Source organism: Triturus cristatus, chromosome 3_2 (genome assembly GCF_964204655.1).
Source record: "Triturus cristatus chromosome 3_2, aTriCri1.1, whole genome shotgun sequence".
Classification (NCBI taxonomy): Eukaryota; Metazoa; Chordata; class Amphibia; order Caudata; family Salamandridae; genus Triturus; species Triturus cristatus.
Genome location: NC_140584.1, coordinates 537069974 through 537087621, shown reverse-complemented (window position 1 = coordinate 537087621; position 17648 = coordinate 537069974). Strand labels below are relative to the sequence as shown.

The 17648-nt window shown below is 47.0% G+C and overlaps 1 protein-coding gene across 2 annotated transcripts in view; it reads left to right on the top strand.

Annotated features, from left to right (window-relative positions):
* The window catches only part of QSER1 (glutamine and serine rich 1), a 693647-nt gene that overhangs the window by 391880 nt on the left and 284119 nt on the right, over nucleotides 1-17648 (top strand). For both annotated transcript variants that reach the window (XM_085648248.1, XM_085648247.1), the window contains 4 exons: nucleotides 1838-1954; nucleotides 2663-2796; nucleotides 5948-6123; nucleotides 9212-9289. In XM_085648248.1, the coding sequence (XP_085504374.1) occupies nucleotides 1838-1954; nucleotides 2663-2796; nucleotides 5948-6123; nucleotides 9212-9289 (505 nt within the window). The remainder of the gene's footprint in view (nucleotides 1-1837; nucleotides 1955-2662; nucleotides 2797-5947; nucleotides 6124-9211; nucleotides 9290-17648) is intronic.

The window sequence follows — 17648 nt, the reverse complement described above, 5'->3', positions numbered from 1 at the left end:
GGAAGAATTGTGTTTAATATTTCCATACTAATCAGTGTGCATTGATGCAAGAGAGCATTAACCAAAAGTTAAAGCTGTGACCTTGGCCCTCTTCAATCGTAATGTTGGTAAAGCAGTAGTAACAGAGCTCTGTACACTTTCTGGATCCTGATGCCAGGACAAGTGCCCCAAGTAAGGTTATATACAGGGTCTGCCTTTACCTCTTTCCCTCATCCTTGGCAATATTTCCTGCTCGATTCAAGTTAGTGATTGAAAACTCCAGGCTTCAGTAGAATAAAATGGCCTCCCAAGTTAATCTGGTTTTGCTCCATGATATAGATTCACCTTATTTCCAACCAATTACTGCAAGCGAGAATTGGTTTGCAAGGTTAGTTGAATCAGAATGGTACCGAAGGCAAATTAATTCTGTGTTTCCATCGACCTGCTTTTGGACTTCTGCTGATGCCACCTATATTCTGTTTTATAGTTTTGAAAGGGCTGTTTTGACTCGAGCTTTGCAGGAAAATTACACAACCATATTGAATCTATGAATGAGAAAAAGAAGCTGGACGAGCGCTACCTTCATTGTAAGCAGAACAACAGAGAAGGGAAACAGTGCTCATTGTATGCCAAACCGGAAGGAGGAGGACTACTTAAATGTTCTAGGTGTGTGTCGGTCATTGGCTCGAATCCTTGATACTTCGGGCGGGGCTGATTCAGATCTTCACCTTTACAGCGGGTACTATTAATAGCATAAGACCACTTATTACTCTTATTCAAGTCCTAAGATACTGTTCAGTTTTTAATGTTGATACATAAATAGTTATTATATCTCTCCCTCGCATCACCCCAAACATCCCTATGTTGTGTTTCTCCACACTACAAATAGTGTTTTCTTTCAAGCCACACACTAACAGGCAGAGCGGATGTGGCCTAAGGGCTTGGCCGGTCGACCTCAATTCTGAAGAACCGGGTTCGAGTCTCAGCATCCTGTGATTCTGGGCAAATCACTTAATCTCCCCGTGCCTAACAAAACAAGCATTTGCAATGCAATAGGGCTCGCATTTACGGGAGTTTGAGCTATTGACCTTGCAAATGCCATGCCTTTTATTTTTGAAAGACATGTAATTTACAATACTAATAGCTTAAACTCGTGTAAATGCGAGACCTATTGAATTGCAAATGCTTGTTTATATGTGCATTCATTCCTCCAATCAAAAGCGCCTAATTTATTAGGCTTTACAGCACACAGGAGAGCTACTTACAGTTACCCGGAGAGCACCAGTAGCTCATGAGCTACTTGTTGGAGAAGCCTGGTATGGATTCTGGTTGGAAGAAGGGTGGTGCCTCCTCTCATGGTGTCAGAATGGGAATATGTATATTTTGTCCTTCATTGCTTCTTGTCCAAGGTGGAGACACCAGCATATTTTTGTTTTGTTACTGAGGACCTAGTAAAGCAGATACATCTGAAGCTATAAGGTGTAGGCCACACCTTTCATATGGGATATCCTTCAGCATTACCACATCAAGATTATTACTTAATACTTCATCTTGACCAATATCCATTTTATTTTACATTTGTGCAGGAACATAAAATGAAATAACTGCATATTTTCATTTATTATTGGAAACCTTGGAGTGTGGTGCCTGGGATTAACACCCTTAATGCAGCATCTCAAGATTATTTTGTAGTAGGTCACCTAGGCCATTGTGAATTAAAATACACTTAAGCACAGATTTAATATCCTGCATGAACATTAGATATATTGATAGTGTTTTAAAAACTAGATCAATTTGTAATGTATGCTTTTCATGCTTGAAACAATTCAGATTGTGAATTTTTGTTTGGTCTTTCCAGCTGGCATTGAGTACTGGTCAGGAGCCTCCTGCAATTTGGAGAGTCCAAAAGGCTTTACTACAGAAGTTTGTTCCTGAAGTGCGTAATGGGCAAAGACAATATTCTGCTACTAATAGTGTGAGTAACAAAACAAGGCTTTAGTGCTGCAGGCTTGGGATATTCCATTTTTTAAATGTTTTATAGTAGCCAAGGCACTGAATTTACTTCCTGATGGCAGTTTCAGTGTTCCCCATATATTTTATATATGTTAGCCATTTATTGCTTTTTTTGATTGCAAATTTGTGCTAAACTCAGATTGAAGACATGGTTTTAAAAGTGAATTATCTTCTTTTTTTGTTAGAAATGGAAATCATGGGTTTGATCAGGTGAAAGTAGCTGTATTTGGTTCATTTTTGTTTAAACATAGTTCACTGGTGCAGGTTTCAATTTTCAAGACTTTGTTTTAGTTGACAGGCAGAAACAAGCTTTTTATGTTTCGAAAGTTGTTGAAATTTACATACCTACTGTTTCAGATGTAAGTACTGTAGAGTGTTTTATTTTAACACAATGGCTTCCGAGCCTGCCTTATGTAGTACATATGTGAACTAGTGCTAAATAATTGACAATTGAACTTTAAGTGAAAAGATATAATGTCTCTGTGGTTCCAATAAACTTTCCCTTCTACAAAATACAGTGAATTGGGAAAAAAGAGTAGGAGTTTAAAAAACAGAATATAGCACATAGGTCCCAATCTGTCAAAGGTCAAAACAGTGATGGAAAGGAAAAATGCTGCTTTAAAGTGTTGACGCGAAAACCTTGATTATGAGTATCATTTTTGTTTTTTAGTATCTTGGATACTTTGGTGATGCAAAATCAAAGTACAAACGGGTGTATGCTAAGTTTATAGAACATGCCAATAAAAAAGAATATGTGAGGATATGTTCAAGAAAGCCAACAAGCAAACCTATGCCATCTGCCAGGTAATAACCGCTCTGAATATTTTTTTTTAAGAACAATGACATTTTAATTTGTTTAACATGGTGTATAAACGCTTATTGGCCTTCGTCAAAAGCAGTTATGATCGTTAGCATTCTTGTAAGTACCACTTCCCCTTTGATTACCAACTTGGTAATTCTGTATTATGTTGCTGCTGCAATGCACTTAAACGAAGAATCAAACTATTCTAAATATGGCTGACAACTATTTTCTACATAGGGAATATCACAGTGGATTTTCTTTCACATGATCTTTCAACAATTATGTTTTACATGCTTCATTTTAAAGGCTTCCAGCATTAGTTATTATTTGTCTTTTTTTTATCCATATGAGATTTGTATGAGCATTATTCCTACATCCATTTTTCCTGTTCACTCCGACCACCATGTGCTATGGATGGAGGATTTATATAGCAGGGTGAATTTGGAGGGTTTACACAAGCCACTGGCTGTCTGGTTATGACTGGAAAGGATGAAACTATATGAATCTGTTTGAAGGGTTTATGTGCAGAGGGAAGAGTAACTCTTCCCACTTTGAAATGTTGTCACTTCCCTTTCTTCCCACGGTCGGTCGTCATGGTCAGTGGTCCTGTTGTGCAGATTCCAGCTTTTCAATCCCCCACACTGGGCACCAGTCATATAGGGCTGGAAGGGTCTGCCTTCCTTCCTGGCTCATCCATCAACACAAGCAAGGGAAACAATTTCTCATCAAATGTGGAAGAACCATGTGCCAGCCTGCAAGACCTCTGATACACCAGAGAGTCCATGGTAGGTCAAACGGGAAGTGCTGATGGTGCGGATAAGCCTGTCGTCCTCTCACCTTAGTGAGTGACCATTTATGACTGTCACAGTCCCACTTTGTAAAATGATTCTACTATTGAGTGAGCCAAATGTATGGTACAGTTCTATTTCTTGTTCCATCATTTTGTTCATTGATAATAGTAGTGACTTTCCAGTTTCTATGCAAACATAATTATAATGCAAAGTCCTCCAGATGATCTAATAATTGGCTATTTACCGCTATGGGATCACTCAGAAAAATAAACATATAATTAGAGCCCACAATTTTAATCATGCAAAACATAGAGGTGAATTTGCCAGCTAAAGGTGTTAAATGCCTCTTAGTTGTCTGCGATTAGCAGTTGTAGTCCTATGTGGAATAAATATGGATTAATGTGGTTGGACTAAACTCACACATTTCCAAGTAATGTGACTGCCAGTGCCTTGCTAAGTAATTTGATATCCATGTTAATCTTGGATAATGAACTGTAAGACCTACGATCAAAGAAGTGATTGTAGGCACTACAGTTACAATAGCCTCTTTCATCGTCACTGGCGGATTCCCCACCATTGTGCATCCTGGCATACCTCTCGAAGTTTGTCTGAGAGAGACACTGATAATACTCCAGTAAGAATCCATCATCACCCAATGTTTTGTCCTAATATTTTTTCTCATTGCATGAAACACAAAAAGGTGATTGCAGGAATGTTTACATTAAGTTTTAATAAGTTTACCCACCAGCAGTCACTCGGGTTGCATTCCAACCCATTGTTCTTTTGCCCTCCATTCCACCTTAGTTACCCAGCCATAGTTAAATCCGTGTTCACCCTTTTCCAGTTGGAACAGTCCAGCCAGAACTGCCAAGCCAGGTCCTCTGAATTGGAACTCAAGCAACCCAAGAATGGTTTCGCCTCAATTGTGTCTTATCTTAGCTTAACTCCTGTGACACAGGACCGATCTCTGGGCATATCCTTGCCACTTAGGGCGATACATCAAACACAAAAAAGGTGATGGGAGGAATACTTGCAATAAGTCTTACCACTGCCAATCGCTTGGAGAAGCATTCCAACCCATCGTTCTTCCTCCCACTATGCAGGCCATACCATATTGCCTGGCCTGCAACACTGTTAGTCGATCTTGTCTAGTAAGTGGGGACTAGAGTGACTCTCTTTGTTCTAAGGTCGTTCGAGACAATCTTACATCATTGTACCTGAGTAGCATCTGGCAGAGGCAGTTAGATTCCCAAATGTGTTGATGAATATTTGCAGACCATTTCATTAATATTGACCTGTATACTGTTCCTAGACTTGTGCATTCACAGCATGCATTATTGTGGTCTGGAGGTTTTCCTTTTCAGAAGCCAAGCAGGCAACCTGCCCACATAGCAATTCTGAGTCTGTTTTTCTGACAAAACCTTAACATATTTTTCCATATGATCTGGTGACTCCCTAGTCATTTGTTTTATTCTGCCTTTAGCGTTCAGTTTGGGTTATATTTCTTTGTAGCCCAAACCTGAAAAAGTAAATCATATTCATGCAGAAGCCCGTGCATAGCTGTCTGTCTGGATTCCTACTCGGAGTGAGAGACACTCTCCCCCAATAGTATTCGAACTCATTGCACACATCTACCTGAAAACCATCACCCTGTAAGCCCTCTATCCATAATATCCAGGTAGGTATTCAAGTTCTCCTGTTGTTGTATGTGTATCGCATGGTGAGTGAGGAATCATCAGATGATGATCTTTCTAGGTGGATGGCCTCAGCACACCTATCCTAGCTATCTCAATTAAAAAGTGCACATTTTATCCTACAATGGTTTCTGTGAGGTGTGTGAAATGAAAACATGCTGCTGTGGGATTGCTGATCTTGCTATACATTGATATGGGAGGCACTTGTTCATTCAGGTCAACAGATATCTAAATATGGGGTAGCCATTTAAACATGTTCTTAAGTAAGCCAGAACTAGAGTAGATAGGTAATACAGAATAGGCAGATTTCCTGACTATTTTGGTAGGCATTAGGAAGCATATATCTGCTGTTAGGTTTTGCACTTACCTGTTGAACTTTCAAGGGAACACATGGTACCATTCATATCTCACACCCCTCTCAAATATATGGAACAGGAGGATAAAAAATGTTGGCCCCCTCTGTATTTTCTTGGCAGCTTGTAATGTACCAGTGCAAAAAACTGCTAACTTTTCAGGTTATCATTGTGCTGCGTTAAATGAAAAATTATTTCAGCCCAGTAGAACATTCTTCAAATACCACTATTAGTTTCCAAGATACTATTAACTGGTGATATTATTGCATTCTCAGATTTCAATAACTTCAATGTCTTTTTTTGATATACTTGCAGAACTGGACAAAGTAAGTTGGCTGGTAACAAAACTCATGATCCTCATGGACCGAAATCCAAAGCAAAACAGCCAAAGACTAAGGCTGAACCACCACCAAAGAAACGGAAAACATGGAAAGAGGAATGTACATCCTTTCAACCTGATAAACCTCTTGATGTTCAAATGGAAAAACCTGGTGAGTGGGGTTCATGTGCAAGGGAAGGAGAACCCGGATTTTGTCACTGGTAGTATTGCCACAAAGTTTTTTTCAGTTGTTTTTATTAGCTATAGTGCAAGCTTGGCCCAAGAGCATTATACCACTTCCACACGTGTCAGACTGCATTACGTATGGTCAGGTTCATATTTTTCATTGGTGGTGGGGGGGAGGGAGTATAAGTGATTTGCCCAGAAACCTAGGATGTTGAGCTGATCGAAAGGGGGAGAGGGGGTTGCGAGCCTTGGCTCTTCAGTGCCATACTCGGCACCCCTGACCGTTAGACAAAATCTTTGTTATAGTATGTGCTCGTGTTTAGCAACTCTTCTTTAGCTCTACATGTACATTGATTGAATTTAGAAGATAGAAGTACCTGCTTCCCTTTGAGAGTGGCAGGTACTTTCCATCTGGTCACATTGTGTCTGCCCCCCCCACTCCCCCCCTCAAATAACTTATGGCTACTCAAAATCTGGTAGTACCTGCCTATTTCAAACACTGGCACTCCATCTAAATTATTTGTCAAAATGGATAAAAGCAGCTTGCACTTATATGTACTAACATTTTTCTAAACTATGTGAGTGAATAGAAAACTACTAATGTTTTCTACATTGAAATTGTTACATGTTGTGCAATACAGTGAGAAGCTAACTGCCTTAGCAGAGGAACAAAAGTGTAAGCAAGAAAACTAGTTAGCTTGTATAGAACCATGTACATCTTCCAGCCAATGTAAATCCTTTAAAAAACTATTTCAACATACAGGAAGATCTTCAACACTTTCTGTGAATGGTAGCCCTATAGCACAGAATCCTCGTATCTCTATATAAAGAGGCAACTCTCCGACTTTGTTGAATCATCTGGTGCCCTCCACCCAGTCCACTCGGGATTTAGGGCCACATACAGCACAGAGACTGCCTTCGTTGATATGGCGGAGGCTATTAGAGAATGTTTGGATGCAGGCGGCAGAGCAGCCTTGATTTTATTGGATCTTTCTGCCGCCTTCGATGCGGTGCCTCATCGCCAACTCCTGGCCCATCTCTCAAACATTGGAATTTCAATCTCAGCTTGGGATTGGCGTAAAGCATTTTTAGAGGACAGAACACAGCAGTTATGGCTGCCCCAAGAAAGGTGACCACGGGAGTTCTGCAGGGCTCCGCGTTGAGCCCCCTCCTTTTCAATTTATACGTTACGCCTCTGATCTATCTGGCAGAGGAGCTGGGAGCCAAGGTCATAGCTTACAAAGATGCCACCCAGCTCCTCTTTACATGAAAGGAGAGATTTGTCCCCTGATTTAGCCAGGAACTGCCTTTCAGCCTTTTTTAACTGGCTTGCAAGGGCTCAGCTCCAATGCAATGAGGACAAGTCTGAGGTTCTACTGTATGGCTCTTTTCCTCCTCAATTTAGGGAAGAACTTTGGCCTGTTGACTTTCCCAGGCCTAACTCAGTTGGCAGTCCGGTCAAAAATCTGGGGCTCTGGTTCGGTGAGGACCTCCAGTTCTCTGTGCAGATAAATAAATTGGCCGGAGTGTGCTTTGGCACACTGAAGGCAATCAGGAAGTTCCTGCCACTATTGCCAAGACCGGCCAGGGAAACCGTGACTCGTGCCCTTATTTTGTCACGTATTGATTACACTAATGCATTATATATTGGCCTGCTGGGATACCAGCTAAAAAAGCTGCAAACCATTCAAACTGCAGCAGCAAGAGTGTTGCTGGGTATCCTTGGCAGATCAAGCACAAAGCAACATCTTCGGGATCTGCACTGGCTCCCCGTGGAGCAATGTGTCAAGTTCAAGGCCCTCACTCTTGCCCACAGGGCCCTATACAAATTTGGGCCCCCTTAGCTCAGGAGACGCTTTGATTTCTACGTGCCCCAAAGATGACTGAGATCAGCCACATTACGTCTTGCAGTCATCCCCAGATTTCGTCTCACACGTATGGGTGGCAGTTCTTTGTCTTTTAGGGCAGCTAAAGCCTGGAACGCCCTTCCCTGTGAATTGCGTAATACTCAGGAATTTAGGCTGTTTAAAAAGCAGCTAAAGACCTTGCTTTTTAACTAACTTGGACTTCCCCCTTGCTCCGTGCTTTTGTGCTTTCTGCAGTTGGCTTCCGCGCCGGGACACTCCTGAGTATTTGTGCGTGTTACAAGTGCTTTATAACATAACATATAACATAACAAAGATTTGATTTCTAAATGTGATATGCAATGCACCAACTATTGCTTTCTTCAACCATCTTTGTATTTACTATAAAACCTTTTTCATCATATATTTTGCCCCTATCGACGTAAAATGTGTGTGTAGTTAAACAGCAGCTCTCTGGAACATTGGTAAACCTCAACAGATTGTGATGATGTACTTGTTTGTTGTACAAATAGATTTTCCACTTACCTTTATACTAATGCTACATTTCGCTCTGTGCATAAAAGTCAGGTCAAAATAGGTCGGGAATACTGCTGTTCTAGAAGGTAGAACTGTTTTTTTTTCTTTTCAAAAACGAATATTTCAAATAAGTAAAGTCGTTTAGACTCCCAGACGTCTCACCGGGTTTTAAAATAGCACTTTTGGTTGCTGCAACATGTTACTTAAAGTTTATACAGAGTGTTGTTTTCATAGCAAATTGATAGCAATGATTTGACTTTGTGAGAACTCTAGATTTACATTCTATGAAACATTCTGATGACCATACCACTTTGGTGTGTTGACACTAGTTTAATGGAGATTTACTTAGCATCCCTCTAACATGTGTTGCTTTTCAGGATCAAGAACTTTAAAAATGCCTGAAGTACTTATGAAATGATGTACTGTGGGTTATATTCTGCCTCTTAAGATAGACTGTCCGTAATGGTCGTCTTTTAAGTATTCTTGTAAGCAACTGCCTACCTGCACGATGCAGGCTAGTTAGGGTGGCTCTATCCTAAGAAAGAGCTCACACTGTCTGGGAACTATTAACTGATAATATGACTCTTATTTTGTTCCTTGACAGTTGTGTTACATCAAAAGGACATATATTTCCTTTCTGGGCAATGCACATACACTTAATAGAGTTTAACTTATCTTTTATTCTTTTGGCAGGCAATGGACAGGATTCTGCAAGCTCACACCAGACCAACACAATTTGTGGGACTGTGCGGAGCATATCAAGTGAAATGGGTAAGTAAAACACCGAAGTATGGCATGAAGTGTAACCTTTGTTGGTGAACTATTGGGTGAAGCCTCTTGACAGCCAACGTATCTTGTGGTTGTACAGTGTCAGTGTGTTTTTGTTTTATTCACAATTTAGACTTCTTGTAGTTTACTTTAGTCCATCATTGCCATTCTCAAAAACGTTGCTCTATATCAAAGAGTTGGCACCAGATTCTATAAATAACAAGTTGTTTTTAGCTCATCCCTCCAAATAAAAAATGGCATATCTTCCATTATGAACCTTTTCTGTGTTGTATATTAACACACATGAAAGGGCTTTCAAAAATAAAAACAGAGTCTTCCCAAACTTATCTCTTTAAACGACTTTGCTGATTTTACCAGTGGTTACTGTTCACTATTCTTCTCCCTACCCCTAAATGGAAAAAAGTAATTCATACTCACAGTTTCAATTTTCTTGAGATTCCTTCTTATTTTATAGTATTTCCTTAACAGTCTATGCGGTGAATTAAGTCGCAATAGGGCTCAAAACCGAAGTAGACGTCCACATACAAAGGAACGTTTTAGAATGTCTAAGCTGCAGATTGTTAGCAGTGTAAGACTTGATAACAATACGTTTTTTCTCCACACACGATGACCCTTTTTAACATATGACTATAGTGTTGCTGTATCGAAAAGACGTTAACAGGCTTTACAAAGAACTGTTGTGGTTACAATAAAACCTGATTTAAAAACTTGATGAAAGAGTAACATAGAGAATTCTAATTACAATTGGAAACACTGTGGGATATGCCAATAAGAAAATACAGATGTAGCCAAAAGAAATGCGTTTTTAGTAGTCCTGACATTTAGTAGGTTTGGTTGTGGATGTGTTTGTATTTGGAGTTGGGAAAGAAGTTCCAAAGTTTGAATACAGCTACCATGAATTGAATCACATTTAAATTTTGGGGGTTTACATGTTAGGGCCCTCTGTCTACCAGAGGTGGTCAGTAGTTTGACCACATAAGGATAGGCCTTCGAGAAATTTACTCGCCCACTCGCCATGGCGAGCCAGATTTAATCAGGGCGAGCTATGTTTAGGGCTTGCTGGCCCATACTGGTTATGTGACGCCAGGTGCTCTGTTCAACCACAAGTGATTGAGCAATAAAGCCGTTATATTTTGTTATCTGATAGAGACTTCTAGCCGCAGATTTCTTAACTTAGAATATCCCCAGGCATCAGACTGGATCCGGAAAATTGTTTGCATTAGCACCTCTGCGCCCCGGGGGACGGCGCCACACGACTCCGCCCTGACGTCGTCCACTTATGTCACGTCAGCGACGTCTTATTTTCATACTTCGCATCTGGAACAGTGTGCGATGCTTTCGAGCTTTAAAACGTGTACCTCCTGTTTGTGGCAAATGTCTGTGACGGACCCACATCTTATCTGTATGTGGTGTTTGGGCGAACACCACGACTCGACGGACTGCGACGCCTGCCAATACCTCAAGCCGAAGTCCTGGCAGGAGCGCTGGATGTAGCTCCTTTCGGCTCGCCTGTCCTGGTCGGAGTCTTATCGTCCTCCGGCCTCCTCATCGCCGGCAGGACCCTCTGGTTTCCAGTTGCGGCGTCGGTCGCCCTCTGGGGCCCGGAGACGTCGTTCACCCCTTATGGGTAAGTCGCGGCGCATGTCGCCGAGGTCCTCGACCTCACTTTCGTCTGTTGTCGGGGGCACAAGTTCCCAGAGTCCGCTGGACGTGCGCCCCCGGGAGTCGCCCATCCCCTATCCGCCCGATGCGGGCACGGGGGTGACTCGGACCCAAATGGGGCTCCGCAGGCCTCCCTTGGGTCCGCTCCTGTCCCTGGGGCGTCCGCGGAGCCTCTGCTACTTACGGGGTCCCCGACAGACTCGCCAGTGGGTTCGCCCCCGGCGCCAAATAAGCCTTTGCCCCCCAGGGACAAAGGAGATGTGGTGTCGTCAGGGTGTGGCCCGGCTGGGTCCCCCTCTACGACCCATTGCACCCCTGCCGCGCCGTATAGTCCCGGGGGGCTCCCTGTGGCGTCGCAGGTGGTTGCTGGTGCTCAAAGCCTTGCTTCGAGCACACCTCGGCCTTCTGGGCAGGCGGCTGCCTGCCCGAAGCCGAGGTCGGCGCCAACAACTCGCCACTCCAACTCCGCTTCTTACTTCGGAGTTGGAGCCTCCAGTGCGGCGCCGGAGACTTGCCTCCCCGGCTCCGGCGCCATCCCCTTCTTCGGAAGCGGAGCTTGTCATGGTGGACGTGGAACTGGCGCCGGATGGAGCTGAGTCGGTGCCAGACGATGTAGGGTCGGCGCCGACCGAAGTCGTTTTGGTGCCACATCGGTGCCGCGTTATTGTTCTCCGGAAGCTTCTGGGGAGAGTTTGGTGTCTCCTTCACATCCGGCTATGCCGGATCTATCCTTGCCTGTGCCCCCCTCTTAGAATTTGTGGACCCGGCAAGATCCCCGCCTCCTCAGGAGCCCCATCAGGACCCCCATTCGTCAATGGGGCTTCCTTCCTTTGGGCATTGGTCGCACCCTCAGTGTATTGGAAGACTTAGTTTACAGACCTCAGCTAGAGATGAGTTGCTGTCACCTCCTCAGAGGGCTACAGAGGCCGGTATGGTGTTTCTTAGAGTAGTCTCCTTAGCCATCCATGTTTTAAACATGCAGCCGCCTTCGGTCCCCTTGCCTGTGGACCCTCTGCTTGATGTCCTTCACCATGGGGCAGGGAATGTGGAGCCGCTTCTGCCCTTTGAAGCTTCTCTTTATGACGCCCTTTTGGGCACCTGGGCTCGGCCAGCTTCTGGTGAACCGTTGGCTCGTTCAGTCTTGCATCACCACCGGCCTACTCCACATTACCCAGTTTGCTTATTTGTTCACCCATACGTGCAGGGGTTTGTTTTGCGGACTGCCTTCCCTTCCTTGCCTCAGTTAATGGTTCCTCCCTCCAGGGAGTCCAAATGGCTTGAGTCGTGGATTCGTACCACCTTCACCTCTACTAGTGCTGCCCTTCGTTAACTGAATAAAGTGTGTGTCTTGGCTCCGGCTACCTCTGCATTGTGGTACTCTGCAGAGTCTCTGAAGGCTCTCATGTTGACCTCCTTCATCTTTTCCGGGATGGCTGTGACCTTGCTGAATTCACGATCCCCTCGGCCTTGGATACTGCCGATTCCAGCAATTAAGAAATCCTCCAGACAACTGAATTTCAAACGCAGGGCCTTTCGAGCAACTAGATCCGAATCTGCAAAAAAAGAATTAAAACTAGCGGCTAAGAGCCATTCAACATTGGTCTGGCAGGTAAAACGCGAACTCAGAGGCAAAATGGCTGAAGATCTTCGAGCTGCTAGCACCCAGCAAATCTCAAGAATGTTGGCAATATTTAAACAAAGTAATCCACGGAACCACCAATAGAGAGAACCCACTCGACGCAAGCACTTGGGCAGCCCATGTAAAACCCCACAGAAAGAACAACAAATCTTGGGGAACAACCAAGTAAAGTGACAACTGAATCCATGGATATTTTGGCCGTTTACACCCCCCAGGAACACAGGCAATACGAATCCTTTTGAAAAAAAATACGCCATAACGGAGCCCCTGATCCAAACGGGATGCCCGGTTCCCTCTTCAGGGAGAACATCAACTTTTGGGCTGAAAATTTGGCACAGTTGGATGTCCCAGATTCCTGGAGAGGATCTTTACTACATTCAATTTACAAAAAAGGGCCAAGCACTGACCCCAGGAACTATCGTATGATTGCCTTACTGGATATTGAGGGCAAGGCTTATGCAAGTACTCTCCTGAACAAACTAACAGACTGGGTCAGCAAGGAAGATCTGCTCCCTTTCTACCAGACCGGGTTCCGAGCATGAGCTTCCACCTTAGATAACATCATTGCCCCCTCATACTTAGTACACCAAACGATGGCTCACGACAATCAGCCGCTTTTTGATTGCTTCATCGATTACACAGCAGCATTCAATGGGGTCAATCAATCAATCATCGTATTTATATAGCGCACTACTTACCCAGAGGGTCTCAAGGCGCTGGGGGGGGGGGGGGGGGGGGGGGATCCGCTACTGCTCGAACAGCCAGGTCTTGAGTTGCCTCCTGAAGGCGAGGTGGTCCTGGGTCAGGCGGAGGTGGGTGGGGAGGGAGTTCCATGTCTTGGCGGCGAGGTAGGAGAAGGACCGCCCCCCTGTGGTGGCTCTGCGGATGCGGGGGACGGCGGCGAGGGCGTGGCTGGTCGAACGGAGCTGGCGTTTGGGAGCGTAGAAGTTGAGGCGGCCGTTGAGGTATCCTGGGCCTTGGCTGTGTAGGGCTTTGTGTGCGTGGGTGAGGAGACGGAAGGTGATTCTCTTGTTGACCGGGAGCCAATGCAGGTCTCTCAGGTGTCCGGAGATGTGGCTGCGACGGGGGATGTCCAGGATGAGTCGTGCTGAGGCGTTCTGGATCCGCTGGAGTCTCTTCTGGAGTTTGGCGGTGGTTCCGGCGTAGAGGGTGTTGCCGTAGTCCAGACGGCTGGTGACGAGGGCCTGGGTGACCGTCTTCCTGGTCTCGGTGGGGATCCACCGGAAGATCTTACGTAGCATGCGCAGGATATTGAAGCACGACGAGGAGACGGCGTTGACTTGTCTGGTCATGGAGAGGGAGGAGTCCAGGATGAAGCCCAGGTTGCGTGCGTGGTCTGTTGGTTTGGGTGCGCTGCCTAGGGCGGGGGGCCACCAGGAGTCGTCCCAGGCGGAGGGTGAGGATCCCAGGATGAGGACTTCCGTCTTGTCCGAGTTCAGTTTCAGGCGGCTGTTCTTCATCCATTTGGCTACCTCTTTCATCCCTTCGTGAAGGTTGGCTCTGGCGGTGGCGGGGTCGTTGGTAAGGGAGAGGATCAGCTGGGTGTCGTCGGCGTAGGAGATGATGTTGAGGTTGTGCTGGCGTGCGATGTCTGCGAGAGGGCTCATGTAGATGTTGAAGAGGGTTGGACTGAGTGAGGAGCCTTGAGGGACGCCGCAGATGACTTCGGTGGTTTCGGATCTGAACGGGGGGAGGCGGACTCTCTGTGTCCTTCCAGCGAGGAAGGAGATGATCCACTCCAGTGCCTTCTCTCGGACTCCGACGTTGCTGAGGCGTTGTACTAGGGTGCGGTGGCAGACCGTGTCGAAGGCCGCGGAGAGGTCGAGGAGGATGAGGGCCGCTGTTTCTCCGTTGTCGAGCAGCGCTCGGATGTCATCGGTGACTGCGATCAGGGCGGTCTCGGTGCTGTGGTTGGCCCGGAAGCCAGACTGCGAGGGGTCGAGGGAGCCGTTCGTCTCGAGGAAGGCGGCCAGCTGCTTGTTGACGGTCTTCTCGATGACTTTTGCAGGAAACGGGAGCAGCGAGATGGGGCGGTAGTTCTTGAGGTCGGCGGGGTTAGCCGATGGCTTCTTGAGTAGAGCGCTGAGTTCGGCGTGTTTCCAGCTCTCCGGGAAGGTAGCGGTGTCGAAGGAGGTGTTGATGATGTCCCGCAGGTGGGGTGCGATGATAGCGTCGGCCTTGTTGAAGACGTGGTGAGGGCAGGGGTCGGTTGGAGATCCGGAGTGGATGGAGTTCATCGTGCGGACGGTGTCTTCGGTGCTGATCGGTGTCCAGGAGCGGAGGGTGGTGGTGGGGGGCAGTGGTTCGGTCGTGGTGCTCGTCGGTTGAGTGCTGAAGCTGTGTGTATGTCCGCGATCTTGTTGTGGAAGTAGGAGGCGAGGGAGTTGCAGAGGTCTTGCGAAGGGGTGATGTCGTTGTTTCCGGCGTTGGGGTTGGAGAGCTCTTTGACGATGTTGAAGAGTTCTTTGCTGTTGTGTGCGTTGTTGTCCAGTCGTTCCTTGAATGCAGTTTTCTTGGTGGCGCGGATGAGTTGGTGGTGTTTCCGGGTGGCGAGCTTGAGGGCAGTCATGTTGTCCGGTGTTGGGTCTCTGTGCCAGGTTCTCTTGTGGGCTCGGCAGTTCCTCTTGGAGCTCTTGAGTTCGTCGGTGAACCATGGGGCTTTCTTGCTGCCGGGTCTGCTGGGCGGGGTCCTCAGGGGGGCGAGCTCGTTTGCGCAGTCGCTGATCCACTTCGTGAGGTTGGTGGCCGCCTGGCTAGGGTTCGTGGTGCTGGTGGGGGGGTTCGTGCTCAGGGAGGAAGCGAGCTGGTCGGCTGTGATCTTGTTCCAATTCCTGCGTGCAGCCTGTTGCTGGTGGTGGTGGATCGTGGTCCTTGCGAAGCTGAAGTGGACGCAGCTGTGGTCCGTCCAGTGGAGTCCGTTGGCGTGGCTGAAGGCGATGTCCTTGCTGGATGAGAAGACGGGGTCGAGTGTGTGTCCGGCGTAGTGGGTGGGGGTGGTCACCAGCTGCTTGAGTCCCAGGTTGGCGAGGTTGTCCAGCAGGGTGGTGGTGTTGCGGTCGTTTTTGTTCTCCAGGTGGAAGTTGAGGTCCCCGAGGAGGATGTAGTCAGCGGAGCAGAGGGCGTGTGGGCTGATGAAGTCGGCGATGTCTTCGCTGAATTGTGTGCGTTGTCCAGGGGGTCTGTAGATGGGGGTGCCTCTGAGGGTGGTCTTGGGGTTGATGTGGACTTGGAAGTGCAGGTGCTCGGCGTTAGCGAGGGTGTCATCGGTGTTGGTCGTGATGCGGATGGTGTTCCTGTGGACGATGGCGATGCCTCCTCCGGTGTGGTTGATGCGGTCCCTTCGGATGATCTTGTAGCCGTCTGGGATGGCGATGGCGATGTCGGGTGCGGAGGAGGCGTTCATCCAGGTTTCCGTGAAGAAGGCGACGTCTGGGGCTGTGGTGTCGAGCAGGTTCCAGATCTCGATGGCGTGTCTGTGGACGGAGCGGGTGTTGAGCAGGATGCATCTCAGGTGGCTGCTGCTGTTGCTCGTCGAGGTCTTGGGCGCTGCTGGAGTGGTGCAGGTCCGGATGCAGGTGAACTTGCAGGCGGTGCAGCAGAAGGGTCCGTGGGTGCGTCTCGGGGTGGCTTGGTAGCAGCCCGGGACTCGGCCGGCGTTGAGTGCGTTGAGGGTGGCGGCATCGTACGTCCGGCGGGTGGACGGGGTTACCTTTGGCGCACCTTCGGCGCACAATCGGCGTGCCCGCTGCGCGTCAACTCTGCGCGTATGCACGGCCGCCATTTATGGCGAAGTGGGAGGGAGGGCGGAGCAGCTGGGAGGTGGGAGCGGGGAGGGCACAGAAGGTAAGGGGGCGTGGCCGCACGCAGGCGGCGGGAAGCGGGTGGGGGGGCACAGAGAGCGGCGCTAATACAATGCAGGCACAAAAAAGGAAAAATCAAGGGCACAGAACAGAAGGGCAAAACGATACAGGCAGCAGAAAATGAAGAAAACACACGCAAAATGTGACGGCGGGGGGCGGGGTCGACAGGGCGGGCTCAGCGAGGCTGAGGACAGTAGTGTGGGGACGCACACGCTACAGCTGGTGGCCGTGCGGCGCGTGGGTGTCCTGAGGTCACCGTAACATCTTATGGAAGAAACTGGCCAGCTGGAACATCTGCCCAAAACTGCTACAGGCCATCAGATCACTGTACTCGCAAACTTGGGTAAGAGTTAAACTCTCGTGTGAATCTGCTACTGCAAAAAACATCACAGACCACGGGCTAAAGCAGGGCTGTGTCCTTGCCCCGCTGCTCTTCAACTTATATACAGCGGACTTGGGTAGCGCTCTACACGGAGCCACTTTAGCGACTCCAAGGATTGCGAGAATCAAGATCCAGCTGATGCAATATGCAGACGACTTGGTCCTTTTTGACTACACCAAAGTCGGCGTCCAAAAAGCTTGAACAGCACTCTCACATTATGACGCTAAAAATAAGCTGGTTGCAAACCCAACAAAATCCAAGATAGTAATCTTTGGCCGCCATCCGAAAAAGAAATTGATGAAATGGTGTTTGGGCCCATTAACATTGCACAGTACACAAACATACAACTATCTTGGAATTTGGTTCAGTGAAACTGGCCGCTCACAGGTCCACCGCCACAAGCTCCAGCAGAAATGAAAAATGGTTACCTTTGCCATCTGTAAACTTCATGCCGTTTTAGAAAGCCCAACAACTACGGCCATTCAACGAGTCTTGAGGGCAAAATTATTACCTTCCCTTAATTATGCGATACAGGCATTTCCAGGCAACTTTGCACATGACCTTGAAAAGATCCACTGTGCAGCTTATAAAAAGTTATTTAGTCTTCCAGCATGCACTAGGAATACTTTAATTCGCCTGGAATTTAACCTTAACCGACAATCCCTGGAAGAAATGGCGAGCTTGGCAAAATACTTTTACCTAACAACCGTGGTCCCAGAGAACTCAATGAAGACTGTTATAAAAAAAAATTCCAACAACCCGGCAACCCGTGGTCAA